The 18,054-nt window shown below is 43.4% G+C and overlaps 1 protein-coding gene across 1 annotated transcript in view; it reads right to left on the bottom strand.

Annotated features, from left to right (window-relative positions):
* pam (peptidylglycine alpha-amidating monooxygenase) overlaps positions 1 to 18,054 on the bottom strand; it is a 39,506-nt gene that overhangs the window by 7,236 nt on the left and 14,216 nt on the right. Inside the window, exons 10-20 of the mRNA XM_061747861.1 lie at positions 15,748 to 15,815; positions 14,464 to 14,544; positions 13,136 to 13,212; positions 11,193 to 11,296; positions 10,686 to 10,891; positions 5,566 to 5,640; positions 5,079 to 5,351; positions 4,535 to 4,664; positions 4,149 to 4,265; positions 3,121 to 3,193; positions 2,614 to 2,824 (exon numbers count right to left, since the gene is read on the bottom strand). Of these exons, the coding sequence (XP_061603845.1) occupies positions 2,614 to 2,824; positions 3,121 to 3,193; positions 4,149 to 4,265; positions 4,535 to 4,664; positions 5,079 to 5,351; positions 5,566 to 5,640; positions 10,686 to 10,891; positions 11,193 to 11,296; positions 13,136 to 13,212; positions 14,464 to 14,544; positions 15,748 to 15,815 (1,415 nt within the window). The remainder of the gene's footprint in view (positions 1 to 2,613; positions 2,825 to 3,120; positions 3,194 to 4,148; positions 4,266 to 4,534; positions 4,665 to 5,078; positions 5,352 to 5,565; positions 5,641 to 10,685; positions 10,892 to 11,192; positions 11,297 to 13,135; positions 13,213 to 14,463; positions 14,545 to 15,747; positions 15,816 to 18,054) is intronic.

The following is an 18,054-nucleotide window of genomic DNA, read 5'->3' as shown; positions in this document are numbered from 1 at the left end:
CTCCAATTCACAACAGAAGTTAAAACAAGGCACTTTACAAAAGGAGCAGGTCTAGAACCACTGCTTTTTCTACATTAAAGATAACCAAGTTAAACCCAGCAAGCAATATGGCGCCGAGGCAAGGAAAAGCTCCCTCTAAGTACCAGACCTCAAACAGAACCGTGACTTGGTGTGAAGACGCCCTCAGCGTAAACCGGGTGGATTGAGATGGAGACGCGGAATGGCAGGGATGAGAAAGCAATTTGTACAACTATTTATTGTATTACCGTGCTATTCTGATTAGGAGTTATGATGGAGGTACTATTAATGTTGTTAGTAGTTCTAAAATCTTCTTTTCCTTTCGGCTTGTTCCTTTAGGGGTCGCCACAGCGCGTCATCCTTTTCCATGTGAGCCTATCTCCTGCATCCTCCTCTCCAACACCAACTGCCCTCACGACATCCATGAACCTTCTCTTTGGTCTTCCTCTCGCTCTCTTGCCTGGCAGCTCCATCCTCATCATCCTTCTACCAATATACTCACTATTTCTCCTCGGGATGTGTCCAAACCATCAAAGTCTGCTCTCTCGAACTTTGTCTCCAAAAAAAAATCGAACCTTGGCTGTCCCTGTGTAATTTTCCATCAACACCCTCAAGTCAAATAATGCATCTGCGGTACTCTTTCTAGGCATGAAACCATACTGTTGCTCCCAAATACTCACTTGTGTCCTGAATCTAGCCTCCACTACTCTTTCCCATAACTTCATTGTGTCTTGATTCCTCTTTAGTTCCCACAGCTCTGCACATCACCCTTGTTCTTAAAAATGGGCACCAGCACACTTTTCCTCCGTTGCTCAGGCGTTCTTCTCACGCACTCGAATTCTATTGAACAAGCTGGTCAAAAACTCCACAGCCACCTCTCCTAGATGCTTCCATACCTCCACAGGAATGTCATCAGGACCAACTGCCTTTCCATTTTTCATCCTCTTTAATGCTTTTCTAACTTCCCCCTTACTAATCATTGCCACTTACTGGTCCACCACACTCTCCCTTCTCTATCATTTTCCTCATTCATCAACTCCTCGAAGTATTCTTTCCATCTAGCTAGCACACTGCTGGCACCAGTCTACATATTTCCATCTCTATCCTTAACCACCCTAACCTGCTGCACATCCTTCCCATCTCTATCCCTCTGTCTGCCCAGCCTGTATAGATCCTTTTCTCCTTCTTTAGTGTCCAACCTGCCATACATGTCATCATATGCCTCTTGTTTGGCCTTTGCCCTGTGTCACATCTCAATGTATTCCTTTCGCCTCTCCTCGGTCCTCTCAGTTTCCCACTTCTTCTTAGCTAACCTTTTTCCTTGTATGATTTCCTGTACTCTGAGGTTCCACCACCAAGTCTCCTTCTCTCCTTTCCTGCCAGAAGATACACCAAGTACTCTCCTGCCTGCCTCTCTGATCACCTTGGCTGCAGTGGTCCAGTCTTCTGGAAGCTCCTCCCGTCCACCGAGAGCCTGTCTCACCTCTTCCCGAAAAGCTGCACAACACTCGTCCCGTCTCAGCTTCCACCACATGGTTCTCTTCTCTGCCTTTGTCTTCCTAATCTTCCTCCCCACCACCAGAGTCATCTTACACACCACCATCCTATGCTGTCTAGCCACACTCTCCCCTACCACTACCTTACAGTCGGTGACCTCCTTCAGGTTACATCATCTGCACAAGATGTAATCCACCTGCGTGCTTCTACCTCCGCTCTTGTAGGTCACCCTATGTTCCTGCCTCTTCTGGAAAAAAGTGTTCCCTACAGCCATTTGCATCCTTGTTGCAAAGTCTACCACCATCTGTCCCTCCAAGTTCCTTTCCTGGATGCCGTACTTACCCATCACTTCTTCATCACCCCTATTACCTTCACCAACATGTCCATTACCATCTGCACCAATTACGACTCTCTCTCTGTCTGGGATGCTCAGAACTACTTTGTCTAGCTCCTTCCAGAATTTCTCTTTCACCTCTCGGCCGCTAATCACATTACACATGACACCCTCAATTTCAAGTTTCAGCCTCATCACTCCATCTGATACGCTTTTCACCTCCAAGACATTCTTAGCCAACTATTCTTCTAAAATAACCCCGACTCCATTTCTCTTTTCTCAACACCATCAGATTTGCAATAATTATTTTTAGCACTAGTCATGTTAAATGTACCTTCATCATTACTGCTAATCAGAATAACATCTTGTACAAGCAGTTTTCACATCCCTTGACTGTCCCTCCATTCCGACCCAACTCTTCGACGGCCACCTCACACCGAGTCACGGTTCTGTTTGAGGTTTCAACCATCGAGGGAGATTTTCCTTGCCTCTGTCACCATTGCGCTTGCTCATTTGGGGTTAAATTGCTTTGCTTTAATGTATAAAGGGGCGTGGTCTGTATGTGAAGTGCCTTTGTATGTTGCGAGCTGGAGCTTGATAAATTAAATTGATATATATAATCAGATCAGGTTCCTATTGGTTGAGCTTATCATTCCTTTCTTCCACTTTGAATCCAGAATGATCTGGATGGAAAATCATTTTAGTTTTTAAGATCCTTGAATTAGCCATATGCCGTTTGGTTCTGTTGACGTTCATGTTCTTACCAGCTCCCCACTCAGAAAGGTAACGGCCATCAGCAGAGAATTTCAGTATCCTGGCATTACAATAGCCGTCAGAGACGAAAATGTTCCCGGTTTCATGGTCTACTGCCACATCGGTTGGCTGACAAAAGTGCTTGTGGTCACTTCCTGGTGTGAAAGCCTCTCCCAGAGACAACATGGTTCTGTCGCCACCATCACTACTCACTTTTAAAACCTGTGCATAGCGTAAGAGATAACATCTTATTGATTTGTAAAATGATTATTTGGAGGAAACCGTACCTGCCCGAATACATTATACTGACATTTTTTTGGCAAACTAAATTTGAGGATTAAATGGTGGTTTACAAGGTACTTTATTTAAAAACCCACTTTAGATCAGCTATAGTAACCACGTCAAATCTCTTCTAGAAAACAAACTCAAAAGCAGAAATGCAATAAAGAACATTATTTCATAAAAGTAGCACTCGCTAGTTCATAAAAAGTTGAGGTAAAAGGTTAAATTGATCATACCTGATGAAGAGCCACATCAGTGACCCAGTAGTTATTGTCTTTGTCCATTGTTATACCATGGGGTAGGTAAAACCTGCAAGAATGGAAAAACACATTTGACCTTTCAAAAGTGATGACACAATCCAAATAAGGAAAAAAAAAAATCATGCATTGGTTTTTTCCCCAGCAGCCAGATCAGCCAAGATGCAAAATACATGCGTGTATAGTGTGTACTACATACTATTACTCTCTCTATAGTGTCGTCCATGATTTCAATTGTTCAGTCTACACTGACAATGTAATGACACTGCGCACTTCCACTTACAGGATATCCTTGAATTAGGACCGTACCATTCCCACAGCGGCAATGGAACAGTTTGTACGACAGGCGCAATGGTAAATTCATAACCACAGTAAATATTTGTATGAAAAACACCTCCAGGCCATAAATAGGATCAAACGAAAAAGAGTAAGTACGGTGGTAATGGAGCGTGCGGTCTTGTGGAGTGTGACAATGTTGTACTCTTGCAGCGCTGTGCAAAACTAGTTTATTCAGAGCCAGTTGGGACGTGCGTAAAGCGAGCACTTCCTGTATATCGAGGACAACGTGATGCTGTCGCACACTTTTTCTACTTTTCATATTGACCACGTGGCGGCACGGCGGGCGAACGGTTAGCGGGTCTGCCTCACAGTTCTGAGGACCCGGGTGCAAATCCCGTGCTGCGTGGGTTTCCTCCCGCATCCCGAAAAAAACCCGTAGGTGTGAATGTGAGTGCGTATGGTTGTTTGTTTCTATGTGCCCTGCGATTGGCTGGCGAACAGTTCAGGGTGTTCATTTTACGCTTGAGACGATGTGAGTCCCTGGATGTTTTGTGTTGTCTGTTGCTCTTGCATATTTTCCCAAAAACCTTCACAGTATGAGCTAGCTCCTGAGCTAGTTAGCTCACAGGCGAGCAAACGCAATCAATAGTTGACTTTCCCCAAAGTGTCCCAGTTGTGTGCAGCTACGGCGCCAACGCCCTCCCGCCGGCCACTTGCATATGACTTACATATTTCTTCCAAACGCCTTGAGGACGTTGCCGTTGTCCGCATTAACAACCAAAATAGTGGACTGTTGAATGGGGCCAAGGAACCTCTCCTGATACATAGCCTGGCTGTCAAAAGAACTACAAAATGGGGGAGGGGGGGGAAAGTATCAATTTCATATATTCCTTCACAAAGACCATTTGCATACAATATATTAAAATGCCTTGACATCATTTGCACAATCAAATTCTATTCAATCGTATGTCAAGAGAACTGGCAAGGACCAAATAAATAGCTCAACGCTGAATGACATTGATCATCGGGACTAAAATGAGCCACTTTGATCGAAGAATAATTGCCAAAAAATGTTGTTGTTTTTTTTTTTTTAAATTTCTTTGTAATAACTTACTGTGGTCCCCAGTTGTGGTCACCTCTGTGGAAAATGACCACATTGGAATCTGAGTCAATGGCAAGTCCTGACACCTGACCCAGCTGGAGGGAATTCGGTGGCCATATTGGGTCTTGCTCCAGATGGATATCTAAACAAATAAACAAACCTCATAATAATAATAATAATAAATGTTGTCCCATACTGGGTTTTCTCCGGGTACCCCCAAATAATAATAAGGCCGTGATTAAAAAAAAAAAAAAAACATCAATGAATGAATGAATAATACAAAAGCAACCATCAGAGATAATAGAAAATAATCGATGATGGCACATTAAGATACAATATCATTCCATTCTCTTTATGATCCAGGGAGAGGAGAGCACATTAGAAGGAAAAAGCAGCGGAAATGAGGAAGAGAGAAGAATTTTGAGGTATAGCACAATAAAAAGGTTATTATAAGCCATTTGTTTCAGTAAAAGGGCAAGGGTTTTTTTTTTTGTTTTTTTTAAATCTCACAGAATTCACGAGTGACAGCAGGGGCTTCCTTCGCCCACACACCCACCTGGTCGTTCAGACAGCAGCTTACTTTTAGGCTCGGGCACGGCCTCAACTTGGTGGAATTTGTGGACTCTGTCCCTCATCAAAACGGGGTGCCTGCCGGTTTGGAAGGCTAGCGAAGCACCAGCGGCGCCCAAGTTTTTCTTTTGTATTAAGCTATGAATCTGAGCCACCAGCTCAGGCTGGACCCTCTGTATCTTACTGGGGTTGTACTTATGAACGCGTACTACGTCCTTGTTTTGGCCTAGCAGCTTGGACATGAGAGAATAGAGGTCACCTGCGCAAACAAGAGAGGAAAGGAAAAGAAGGAAACATAAAAGGAGAAGAAAAGTGGAAGCTTTTTAAGAAAAGTTTTTAAAAACTGAGCATCAAGAGCAAACTTGGCAAAAACGCCAGCATTATTGTTCCTGTGTAAACACTGAAGGACACAACTTTTCTAAAATGGAGGCGCATGTCGATAATGTTTCAACCGCGTTGAGCGACTTGCTTACCCCGATCGAAAGGCTGCTCTTCGGTAAGTGTGGCCAGCGTTGACGTGACACCTTGGCGACCTTTGAGGAGAGTTGCTGAAAAGGACAAAATTTGCTCGATACAGTGCATCGCTGTTGTTACAGCCTTCTTCCGAAGTGGAATGCAGTTTCCCCCCCCTCAAAATTCTACACAAACCAGCGCATGAGAACGTTAAAACATTTTTTTTTGCAAATTGATTACAATTAAAACAAGAAACCAAAAACAGTGTATATGTATTCACAGCCTTTGCTCACTAGTGTGTTGATGCACATTTGGAAACTATTAGTCTTTTTTTTTTTTTTTAATATATTGCCACAGGTTTGGCACACCTATCTTCCTATATGCAGTGGGTACAGAAAGTATTAGGACCCCCTTCAATTTTTTTTCCACTCTTTTTTATATTGCAGCCATTTGCTAAAATAATTTACGTTCATTTTTTACCTCATTAATGTAGTACACACAGCACCCCATATTGACAGGAAAAAAAACGGAATGGCTCAAAGATTTGCAGATTTATTAAAAAAGAAAAACGAAATATCACACAGCCAGAAGTATTCAGACTCTTTGCTCAGTATTTAGTAGAAGCACCAAGTTTTTCACACCTGGATCTGCCATTCCTCCTTGCAGATCCTCTGCAGTTCTGTCAGGTTGGATGGTGGACGTTGGTGGATAGCCATTTTCAGGTCTTTCCAGAGATGCTCAATTGGGTTGAAGTCAGGGCTCTGCCTGGGACATTCAAGAACAGTCATGAAGTTGTTCTGAAGCCACTCCGTTATTTCAGCTGTGTGCTTAGGGTCATTGTCTTGTTGGAAGGTGAACCTTCAGCCCATTCTGAGGTCCTGAGCACCCTGGAGAAGGTTTTCGTCCAGGATATCCCTGTACTTGGCCGCATTCACCTTTCCTTCGATTGCGACCGGTCGTCCTGTCGCTGTAGCTGAAAAACACCCCCCACAGCATGATGCTGCCACCACCATGCTTCACTGTTGGGACTGTCTTGGACAGGTGATGAGCAGTGCCTGGTTTTCGCCACACATACCGCTTAGAATTAAGGCCAAAAGTTCTATCTTGGTCTCATCAGAGCAGAGAATCTTATGTCTCACCATCTTGGAGTCATTCAGGCAATTTTTTTTTTTTTTTTTTTTTTTTTTTAGCAAACTTTCATGTGTCTTGCACTGAGGAGAGGCTTTCCGTCGGGCCACTCTGCCATAAAGCCCCGACTGGTGGAGGGCAGCAGTGATGGTTAACTTTCTAGAACTTTCTCCCATCTCCCGACTGCATCTCTGGAGCTCAGCCAGAGTGATCTCTGGGTTCTTCTTGACCTCTCCCACCAAGGCTCTTCTCCCCCGATTGCTCACTTTGGCCGGACGGCCAGCTCTAGGAACGGTTCTGGTCGTCCCAAACCTCTTCCATTTAAGGATTATGGAGGCCACTGTGCTCCTATGACCGTAAAGTGCAGCAGACATGTTTTTGTAACCTTGGCCAGATCTGTGCCTTGCCGCAATTCTGTCTCTCAGCTCTTCTGGCAGTTCCTTTGACCTCATGATTCTCCTTTGCTCTGACATGCACCGCGAGCTGTAAGGTCTTATATATACAGGGGTGTGGCTTTCCGAATCAAGCCCAATCAGTATAATCAAACGCAGCTGGACTCCAACGAAGGTGTAGAACCATCTCAAGGATGAGCAGAAGAAATGGACACCACCCGAGTTAAATATAGGAGTGTCACAGCCAAGGGTCTGAATACTTATGGCTGTTATATTTCAGTTCTTCTTTTTAATATATCAGCAAAAATTTCAACAATTAAGTTTTTTTTCCCCCTGTCAATATGGTGATCTGTGTGTCCATTAATGAGGAAAAAAAAAATAACTTCAATGATATTAACAAATGGCTGCAATATCACAAAGAGTGAAAACGTTCCCTAGCCACTGTACATAGAAAATTGAATTTACCACAGTTGGACTCAGGATGCACCTAAACGCAATTGTTTTTTTTCATTTAAAAAAAAAAAAAAAAAAAGTCATTATGCGGCATCGTGTGTAGAATTCAGATGGGGGGAAAAAATGATTTTCATGAATTTCGCAATACGGCTGCAACTTAATAAAATACTGAAAAAGTGAAGCGCTGAATACTTGGATACACTGTAATCACATTTGACATATATTGTTATTAGGGATGTCCCGAACCAACTTTTTCCACTTCCAATCCGATACCGATATTGCAGTCTTGATATCGGTCCGATCCGGTCTCAGTAGTAATCAGATATACTTGACTTAGTTCGCTGTTCCTGCTGGGCACGGCTTGGCCTCTGTGCGATACACTCAATGAGATGCACACTTGCAGTAACAAAAGAAAGTGGAAGTCACTATCGAATACTAATATAACTCGTTTTTCATATGAGTATGAATCAGAATCATCTTTATTTGCCAAGTATGTCCCAAAAACACACAAGGAATTTGTCTCCGGTAGTAAAGGGGTTGCTAGTTATATGGTAATTCCAGTACTTTTTTTTTTTTTTTTTTTAACAATTGTGCAAAAAGATGCAGAGTCCTCTAGCAGTTCGAAAGACGAATATTGCAATAGTCCGGTGCAATGAGCATTCTGCAAAGGGCGCCGAGACTTCAAGGAGTGTATGCGGTTTAAAGTGACGAGTAGTGCGATCATCTGGGACAATGTTGATTGTGCAAATGTTGCAGATGCTACTCTGGCATGAGCGGCCAGTATTGGTCAACAACAGATATGCAAATAGTGCGAGACAACTACAGTGAGTGCACGAGTAATACATAATTGGCCCCACAGAAATGTGACAACGAACTCAAGAAAAAAAATTGCCAGCATGTTGCAATGGAATTGTAAGTTAGCTGTTTAAGAAGGTGATTGCAAGAGGGAAGAAGCTGTTGGAATGTCTGCTAGTTCGAGTTTGCATTGATCGGTAGCGCCTACCTGAGGGAAGGAGCCGGAAGAGCCGGTGACCGGGATGCGGAGGGTCCGAGAGGAATTTGCACGCTCTTGTCTTAGTTCTGGCAGCGTGCAAGTCCTCAAGGGTGGGTAGGGGGGTGCCGACAATCCTTTCAGCAGTTTTGATTGTCCGTTGCAGTCTGAGTTTGTCCTTTTTTGTAGCAGCAACAAACCAGACTGTGATGGAAGAACACAGGACCGATTCGATGACCGCTGTGTAGAACTGCCGCAGCAGCTCCCGTGGCAGGCCGTGCTTTTTCAGAAGCCGCAAGAAGTACATCCTCTGCTGGGCCTTTTTGAGGACGGAGTAGATGTTGATCGCCCACTTCAGGTCCTGAGAGACTGTGATTCCCAGGAACTTGAAGGTCTCGACGGTTGACACAAAGCAGCTGTGGCGAAAGATGCCTCCTGAAGTACACGATGATCTCTACAGTCTCGAGCGTGTTCAGCTCCAGGTTGCGTCGGCCGCACCGCAGCTCCGGCCGCTCCGCTTCCTGTCGATATGCAGACTCGTCACCGTCCTTGATGAGGCCGACGACAGTGGTGTCATCTGCAAACTTCAGGAGTTTGACAGTCGGGTGCGCTGAGGTGCAGTCGTTCGTGTAGAGAGAGAGAAGCAGCGGAGAGAGGACACAACCTTGGGGCGCCCCAGTGCTGATGCTGCGTGTGGATGAGGTGGCCTCCCCCAGCCTCACCTGTTGTGTCCTGCCCGTCAGGAAGCTGTAAATCCACTGGCAGATGGCAGGTGAGACGCTGAACTGGAGAAGCTTGGAGGAAAGGAGTTCAGGGATGATGGTGTTGAACGCTGAGCTGAAGTCCACGAACAGGATCCTCGCGTAGGTCCCTGCACTGTCGAGGTGTTCTAGGATGAAGTGCATTCCCATGTTGACTGCATCATCCGCAGACCTGTTCGCTCGGTAGGTAAACTGCAGGGGGTCCAGCAGGGTACCTGTGACGCTCTTGAGGTGGTCCAGCACGAGACGTTCAAAGGACTTCATGACCACAGATGTCAAGGCGACAGGCCTGTAGTCATTCAGACCCGAGATTGCAGGTTTCTTGGGGACTGGGATGATGGTGGAGCATTTGAAACAGGATGGTACGTCGCACAGTTCCAGAGATTTATTGAAGATCTGAGTGAAGACTGGCGTGAGCTGGTCCGTGCAAACTCTTTGAGGCAGGATGGGGACACATGGTCTGGGCCTGCCGGATCGTCGCTTGTAATTGGTCAGCGATTGGAATGCATGCCAGACTGATTTAGAGTCGTTAGCGCTAAACTGTTTTTCCAACTTTGCTGGATATGTCCTCTTTGCAATGTTAATTTCTTTAGTCAGCTGGTTTCTAGCTCAATGATACAGGGCCCTGTCCCCGCTCTGATATGCGTCCTCCTTAGCTTGGCGAAGTGAACCACGGCTTGTTGTTGTTGAATGTGCGAAATGATTTTGTTGGTACACAGACCTCTTCACAGAAACTGATATGGGATGTGACAGTGTCCGTATATTCATCCAGGCTGCCAGCTGAATTTTCAAAGACACTCCAGGTCTGTGCAGTCTAAGCAGCTTTGAAGTTTCATCTTTGCTTCTTCATTGGTCCACTTTTTCACTGTAGGCTTCGTGCATTTAAGTTCTTGCCTGTACGTCGGTATTACGCGAATTAAGCAGTGATCAGACGAGCCCAGTGGTTGTATAGTGTTTGTGTACCAATATTCATTATTTTGAGAGCTATTAGTTCAGTGCTAATTTTCGTTAGCTTGTCAATAGTGTTTTTCAGTCATTGCGTGTTGGCTTTGAGCTCGCGATTTTTGCGAACAAAACGAAGAAAGAAACGAAGGCTGTGGCGTATTTAAACATTCCATGCGTTATTCTTTTCTTATGTGAGCTTAGTTTTCCAGTGAACTTCAACTGGAGTGTCAATTAACGACTTTAAGCAAGCAGTATTCACTTTTACTCCTTGCTACCATGTTAGCCTCTGGCTAAAAGTGCAGGGAATTGACTGCTTGTATAAGACTGGTAAAGTCTGAGATTTTAGATTCAGTCCAATCTGATCCGATCCTCATTTATTGTATTTTTCTTTTTTTGATAAGATCGGACCGATTTCCGATCTCAAAAGGTCAGATCGGGACACCCCTACTTATATTAAGTGTAAAATGTACCTGTTGAATGTCCCATAGAATGTCCCATATGCATCATGGAGTTCATGTTTTCGGGACTGATGGCAATGGGAATATTGGCTTCAGGCGGAATGTGCTGAAACAATTTGGCAGAGCCGTGCTTCATGCAGTACATATAAGGGATAGCATGTTTGCTGTCCATGTAGTACATAATATAGAAGTTGCACATTTCATCATCCGAGTCAGCCCTGCAGTGGAAAATAGAACAAAAGCATGTTCTGGAAAAATGTTTATGCATGTATACAAATGAAGTCAATCACGTGATGGCAATAACTACAACATGCCAGGATTTCTTTTTCAAAAAAGTGTTTATAATGGGCATTATGTGCAGTTTATTATCATCGGTACAATGATCCGTTATATGGGTGTAGATACTGCTCTCCACCCCCAAGCTGTTCGTGAAATCATTAACCGCGGAATCATTGTTTTATTTCTCGTCTCCCCGTTGCAGATGGTAGTAAGTGGAATGGGATTTCGAGGACAACTTACCCAATGTATGTTTCTTGGCTTCTGCCTTCACCAGTGAACATGCATCTGGCTGCGAGCGTATCACCATACTGTACATCCACGTCAGGGTTTGTAGGATAGAAAGCCTGGAAATGGAAGAAGAACAAGCACCTTTTATTGTCATGAACATGCATGCGTGCACACGAAATTCTTTCTCTGCATTTAACCCATCGCAGTGAACACATACACGTTAGTGGAACACACTGGCGCAGGGGGCCGCATTTCGGGGTGTCAGTGTCTTGCTCAAGGACATCAGCAGGAAGTCTTAGTCGTCGCTCATGTGAGGGGCAGTCTATATTCTCATTGGCCCAGCTGGTGTCAAACTGTAAATATTTGTTTGATAATCTTAAACATTAAAGTGGGGAAACTATGCAAAAATATTAAGAATTTGAGAAGGGCCCAATACTTTTTCCACATATATATATATATATATATATATATAGTATTCAGACCCCCTTATATTTTTCACTCTTTGTTATATTGCAGCCATTTGGTGAAATCATTTAAGTTCATTTTTTCCCCTCATTAACACACAAGTGGTTTTCTCCACACACAGCGCTTAGAATTAAGGCCAAAAAGTTCTATCTTGGTCTCATCAGGCCAGAGAATTGTATTTTTTAGCATGTGTCTTGCTTGCACTGAGGAGAGGCTTCCGTCGAGCCACTCTGCCATAAAGCTTCGACTGGCGGAGAGCTGCAGTGATGGTTGACTTTCTAGAACTTTTTCTCATCTCCCGACTGCATCTCTGGGGCTCAGCCACATTAATCTTTGGGTTCTTCTTGACCTCTCTCACCAAGGCTCTTCTCCCCCGATTGCTCAATTTGGCCGGACGGCCAGCTCCAGGAAGGGTTCCGGTCGTCCCAAACGTTGTCCATTTAAGGATTATGGAGGCCACTGTGTTCTTAGGAACCTTAAGTGAATCAGAATTCTTTTTGTAACCTTGGCCAGAGCTCTGCCTTGCCACAATTCTGTCTCTGAGCTCCTCAGGCAGTTCCTCTGACCTCACGATTCTCATTTGCTCTGACATGCACTGTAAGGTGTAAGGTCTTCCATAGGCAGGTGTGTGGCTTTCCTAATCAAGTCCAATCAGTATGATCAAACACAGGTTGACTCCAATAAAGGTGAAGAACCATCTCAAGGATGATCAGAAGAAATGGACAGCACCCGAGTTACATGAGTGTCACAGCAAAGGGTCGGAATACTTATGGCTGTGTGATATTTCACTTTTTCTTTTTTAATATCTACAATTCAGTTTTTTTCTGTCAATATGAGGTGCCGTGTGGACATTAATGAGGAAACATTTTTTACTTAAATAATTTTAGCAAATGGATGCAATATAACAACGAGAACAATCTGAATATTTTCCGTACCCATTGTATGTTTGTGGAAAGCCAATCATACGACCTTGAATTTGCCTTGATCAGGTGCTCCTCGTTTAAAGTTTGCTGAACAACATTTGGACAAACCAGGAAAATACCGGGAGAAATAATGATCCAAAACATATTGCCAAGGAAACTCTCAACTGGTTTCAAAGACCAAAAAAATAATAAAGCTGCTAGAATGGCGCAGCCAATCACCAGACTTTAATCCAATCGGAAAATCTATGGAAATAACTCAAAACTCAAGGTCCGTGAAAGGAGCCCACGGAACCTTCAAGATTTGAAGACTGCTTGTGTGGAGGAATGGGCCAAAATCACACCAGAGCAATGCATGAGACTAGTTTCTCCATACAGGAGGCGCCTTGAAGCTGTCATTGCAAACAAAGGCTTTTGTACAAAGTATGAAATAAATACCAGTTGGTGTGTTCAATACTTTTTCCCTGTGTCATTTCACATTAGTACACACACAAAAAAATGGTGACATGTTAAATACCTATTTTGGCCGCTGTATATAAAAAAAAACAAAAAAAAACGTATTTAGCATACCTGTGGTAGTTGAGGAGACTGTCTCCCAATCAGACTCCACTTTCCATTTCGGATCCGGTAGCCGCTGACCACTTTTCCTATTGGAGAAATTGTAACTAGTCAGGTAAGAGCTGGTGATTCGAGGTAAAAGGGTCAAAATAATTTGGGCACAGTGGTTAGTAATGAGATTTATTAACACTATTAGGACACAACAAAAGTTTGCAGAGAAGCTTCAAAGACAAACACGTCACACACAAAAATGGAACAATTGTTGAGAAAAAAGCTCTGGAGAAGACGCTGTCCCTGAGTCTGTTTGATCTTGCTTCCCTGAGGGAAGCGGTACAAACAGTGCATTGCCCAGGTGTGTGGGGTCTGGCCCTCCAGATCTGGCAGATGGCAGCCCACAATCCCCTATGCTGTTCTCACCACCAGGGCTAAGTCCTTCCTGTCCTGTGCACCTGCCATACCACACTGTCGCACTGAGGCAGGATCCTCTCACTGGTGACTCTGTAGAAGTTTGCAAGCAGCTGAGAAGAGAGTCAGAAAAAAGACCCGTTGTTGGGCCTTCTTCACAGACCAGGAGAGGTTAGAGGAAATGTGGATGCCCAGGAACTATATTACTACCCCGCCATGTATACTGGTGGAGCGTGTTCAGACTTCCTGGTCCTCCTGTAGTCCACCATTACCTAAGTCGCTGATGGTGTAAAGGTTCATTTCCCTGTCTTCTGTGCAAGCAGCATGGGTTCAATTCACACTCAGTAGTGAAAAGGATATGAATGCAAGTGGGAGAGGTTGTCTGTCTCTATATGCCCAGTGATTGACTGGCAACGAGTACAGGGTGTAGTCTGCCTTTCGCCCCAAGTCAGCTGAGGTAGACTCCAGCTTCCCATGACACCGAACAGCATGATTGGAAGGGAAAATGGGTGGATGTTTGGTGAGAAGGAGAATCCGCATTTGCGAGGTGGACACAGATCACCTAAAGCGATGTTGATTCTCGGACATACGTTAATAATACAGATATTTTGTAAATGTTCAGCATATTCAGTACTTGGCTTCTTTAGTTTTGACCATTTGCTTCCGCTTCCTATTGTTAGATACTGTAAGTTTGCAATAAAGTCATTTATGAATGAATGAAATCTGAAAACTGACTTTATGCATACCACAAAATGATTTGGACCACTGGGTCACAAGGCATCTTTTAATACTCAGTTCATCGGTCTAATAGCCAACAAATATGTCTACATCTGGATCAAAAGAAAATTGTTACAGTTGGAACTCGGGAGCAAAGGAACTACCCCTCCTGTTGCTTCAAAGATAAAATGTTTGTGAAATATGTTGGCATTACTCACCCAGACGATGTGTGTGGGTCCTAAAGGCAAACGGGTAGATTGGATATGAGGTGTAGTCACAGGCGATGTCCGCATTTGTAACTAACAAGATAAAAAGAACGTGAGAACAGGCCCAACTTTCCAAACAAAGACTAAAATATCAGAAGGGAAAGTGTGTGAACCCCCTGAAATGTCAGTATAAATTGCTCATAATATGTTGTCTGATCTTTATCTAAACCACAAGAACAGAGTGCTTAAACTACTACCACACCCATAAAAAAAATAAAATAAGTGAACATCTAGGCTACGGGTTCTCCAAGAACTATTCAGAGTCAGGTGTGAGCCAACCTGGAGTCCAAACCAATCAATCAGTGTGCTTTGCGACCTCAGGGCCTGGACACCTTACGATCATCAATGGCAAAAGGATTTCACAAGTTTATGAAGATATTTTGCAGAAGAACTTGATGCCATCTGTTTAACAGTTGAAGCGCAAAAGAGGATGGGTGTTCCACCCGGACAACGATCCAAAACATAAAAGCAAACCAACAACACAATGGCCTCAGAAGAAGTTAATGTCTTCTGAAGTGGCCCAGTCAAAGTCCTGACCTCAACCCAATTGAGATGCTGTGGCGTGACCTCCAGAGAGCTATTCACACCAGACATCTCTGGAATTTTGAAAATTCCTCCTGATCCCTGTGCATGTATCAATCACAGCCACAGGAAACGTTTGGTTGAGGTTATTGCTGCCAAAGGAGGGTCAACCAGTTACATTCACTGCCATTGACAGCTTTAGAAGTCAAATACCCATTCCCTGTCCTGGGAATGTCTACATGTAATGCTCTATAAAAATATGAAAACATATAATTGTCTGTATGGTATTAGTTTAAGCAGACTCTTGTTTATTCTTGTGATTGAGCTGTCTGTGTTTCCGTTTTACACCTTTTATGTAATATATCCGACCAAACACATCCGCCTGCTCCTTGGAGGAAGCATTTCAAAGAGGACTTTAGCTGCCTGTGAATCTCAATACAACAGGAGTTACATTGGGTGCAACAGAACAGTAGGGAGACTCCAGACCTCATCTTTCATCTATAACCGCTTCATAAAAGAAAGATCATGTAAGAATGAAGATTTTTGTTTTGACGTTCTTTTTTTTAATTGTTTTGTGACAGTGGCCTCTTGGGAAAGTGATTTTGGGCCTTTGTACGTTCCACATACAGTATATTGAGGAATGGAAATACAATGCTAACATACCATATGCTTTTAATGTTTGATATTTAATCAGTGTACAGAAAAATAAACTACCTCTTTTTCCTGGGTGGATAACAGTGTCCATAGACACGAGCAGGTATATACCAGCAATAAACGGCTGTCTGCAAAATAAAATAAAAATGGAATCAGTTAGAGGTTACAAGATGTGATCTGATAAAATATCTCAGTTCAAAAAATCTCGCAGCTACGTCAACAGCAACTCGTCTGTCGTGGAGGATCCCAGCCCCCGCATTGAGCTGCGGCTGAAGGGGATTTGTTTTTACTTCGACTGAGGATGTAGTTGATTCGACAGAGACAAAGACTAGTGTCGTCCTCTCAATCGACAAGAAATTGTTAAGTACACTTGATTTGCTTCGCCAAGAGATCACCGAACTCGGACACAGCAAGAGGTCAAGGAGCTAAGATTAGGTAATGCTGTCAACGTCAGCGGAACTACAAACTCTTCCACTGGAATATCAAATTACGAAAGGAACGACGGTGCACATTCAATCACGAAGCATGCGCGACAATCTCATTTTCTTGGGTATATACGTTGTGTTAAACATGAATAAAATCAGAATACAATGATCTGCAAATCATGTTCAACCTATATTTAGTTTAATACACTACAAAGACAAGATATTTCATGTTCAAACTGATAGACTTTATTGTTTTTAGCAAATAATCGTTAACTTTGAATTTTATGGCTGCAACACGTTCCCAAAAAGCTGGGACAGGGTCATGTTTGCCACTGTGTTACATCACCTTTTCTTTGAACAACATTCAATAAACCTTTGGGAACTGAGGACACTCATTGTTGAAGCTTTGTAGGTGGAATTCTTTGCCATTCTTGCTTGATGTACAGTTCAGCTGTTCAACGGTCCGGGGTCTCCGTTGTCGTAATTTACGCTTCATAATTCGTCACACATTTTCAATGGGAGACAGGTCTGGACTGCAGGCAGGCCAGTCTAATACCCGCACTCTTTTACTACGAAGCCACGCTGTTGTAACACGTGCAGAATGTGGTTTGCCATAGTCTTGCTGAAATAAGCAGGGGCTTCCATGAAAAAGACGTTGCTTGGATGGCAGCATATGTTTCTCCAAAATCTGGATGTACCTTTCAGCATTAATGGTGGCTTCACAGATGTGCAAGTTACCCATGCCATTGGCACTAACTCCAGGTTTCTCCGTCCCCTCTTGAACACGTTTTTCCTACCCGCGGCCTTATCGCTGCCATTCCCCCCTCCCCTTCCTTTTGTTCGGACACGCGGTCCGGCCAACGCGAAGGCCCGGATGAGAACGGACTCGGCTTCCCAGCTTCTACGTGGGCCACCGCTAGGTGGAAAATTGAGTCAAATCTGGGACCCCCACCAACATGGCGCTTTAACACATCCTTATGGAAGGACCTGGACTTTGATGATTTCATGAGGAAGGAATGGGATGAGTTTTTGAAATTCAACGACTCCCAAACCATATCCCGATCTCTGCTGTGGGAAACCGGGAAAGCTGTATTGAGATGTCGAATCATATTATACTCTTCGTACAAGAAAAAACGAAAACAAAAATAAGACAATGAGAGAAGAATATGCAATTAACCCAACAGGTACACTTAGAAACCAACTTTAAAGGGCAAAACATAAATTAGACGTCATGAAAAAGAACAGATTTTACAGTTAAGATACAATAACTTTGAGTAAACCAACTTCAGCGCAATAATCCACTATGACCAGACAGGTTTCATTAAAGGTAGAAGTTCTATTGTCTATTAAATTTAATAAGGATGTCACAGCGTAAAAATCTAAATGCAATCATCATGTCACTTGACGCAGAGAACGCTGTCAATAAAGTTAACTGGGCTTTCCCGTTTGCCGTACTTCGCAAATTTGTCTTTGGAGACTCATTGCTACATTGGCTAGCAACATTATACAACTCGCCGAACACGACAGTCACCACAAATAGGATCACATCCCAAAGTTTTACTATACGAAGAGGAACCAGACAAGTATATCCCCTCTCACCGATGCTATTTGCAAAATTCATCGGACCTCTTGCTACTGCTATACGTCAAAATGCTAATATCAAAGTTATGTGCTCGCCAGGGACAGAACACAAAATCAATCTGTATGCTGATGATATTCTTCTTTACTTGCAGGAACCCAAGCATTCTCATCAGGCAGTCTTCAATCTCATTAAAAACATTTTCACAAATATCAGATGACTATCAACTGGACAAAATCAACAATACTTCCAATAACAGCAAAATCACGGAATCCTGCAGATCAAATCCCAGATTACCGCATTCCTATACTATAGGAAACAGTAAGTATTTAGGTCTTAATATTTCACCGAACCTCACAGAGC

The sequence above is a fragment of the Phyllopteryx taeniolatus genome, chromosome 15, assembly GCF_024500385.1.
Source record: "Phyllopteryx taeniolatus isolate TA_2022b chromosome 15, UOR_Ptae_1.2, whole genome shotgun sequence".
Classification (NCBI taxonomy): domain Eukaryota; kingdom Metazoa; phylum Chordata; class Actinopteri; order Syngnathiformes; family Syngnathidae; genus Phyllopteryx; species Phyllopteryx taeniolatus.
This window is presented reverse-complemented; position numbering and strand designations above follow the sequence as displayed.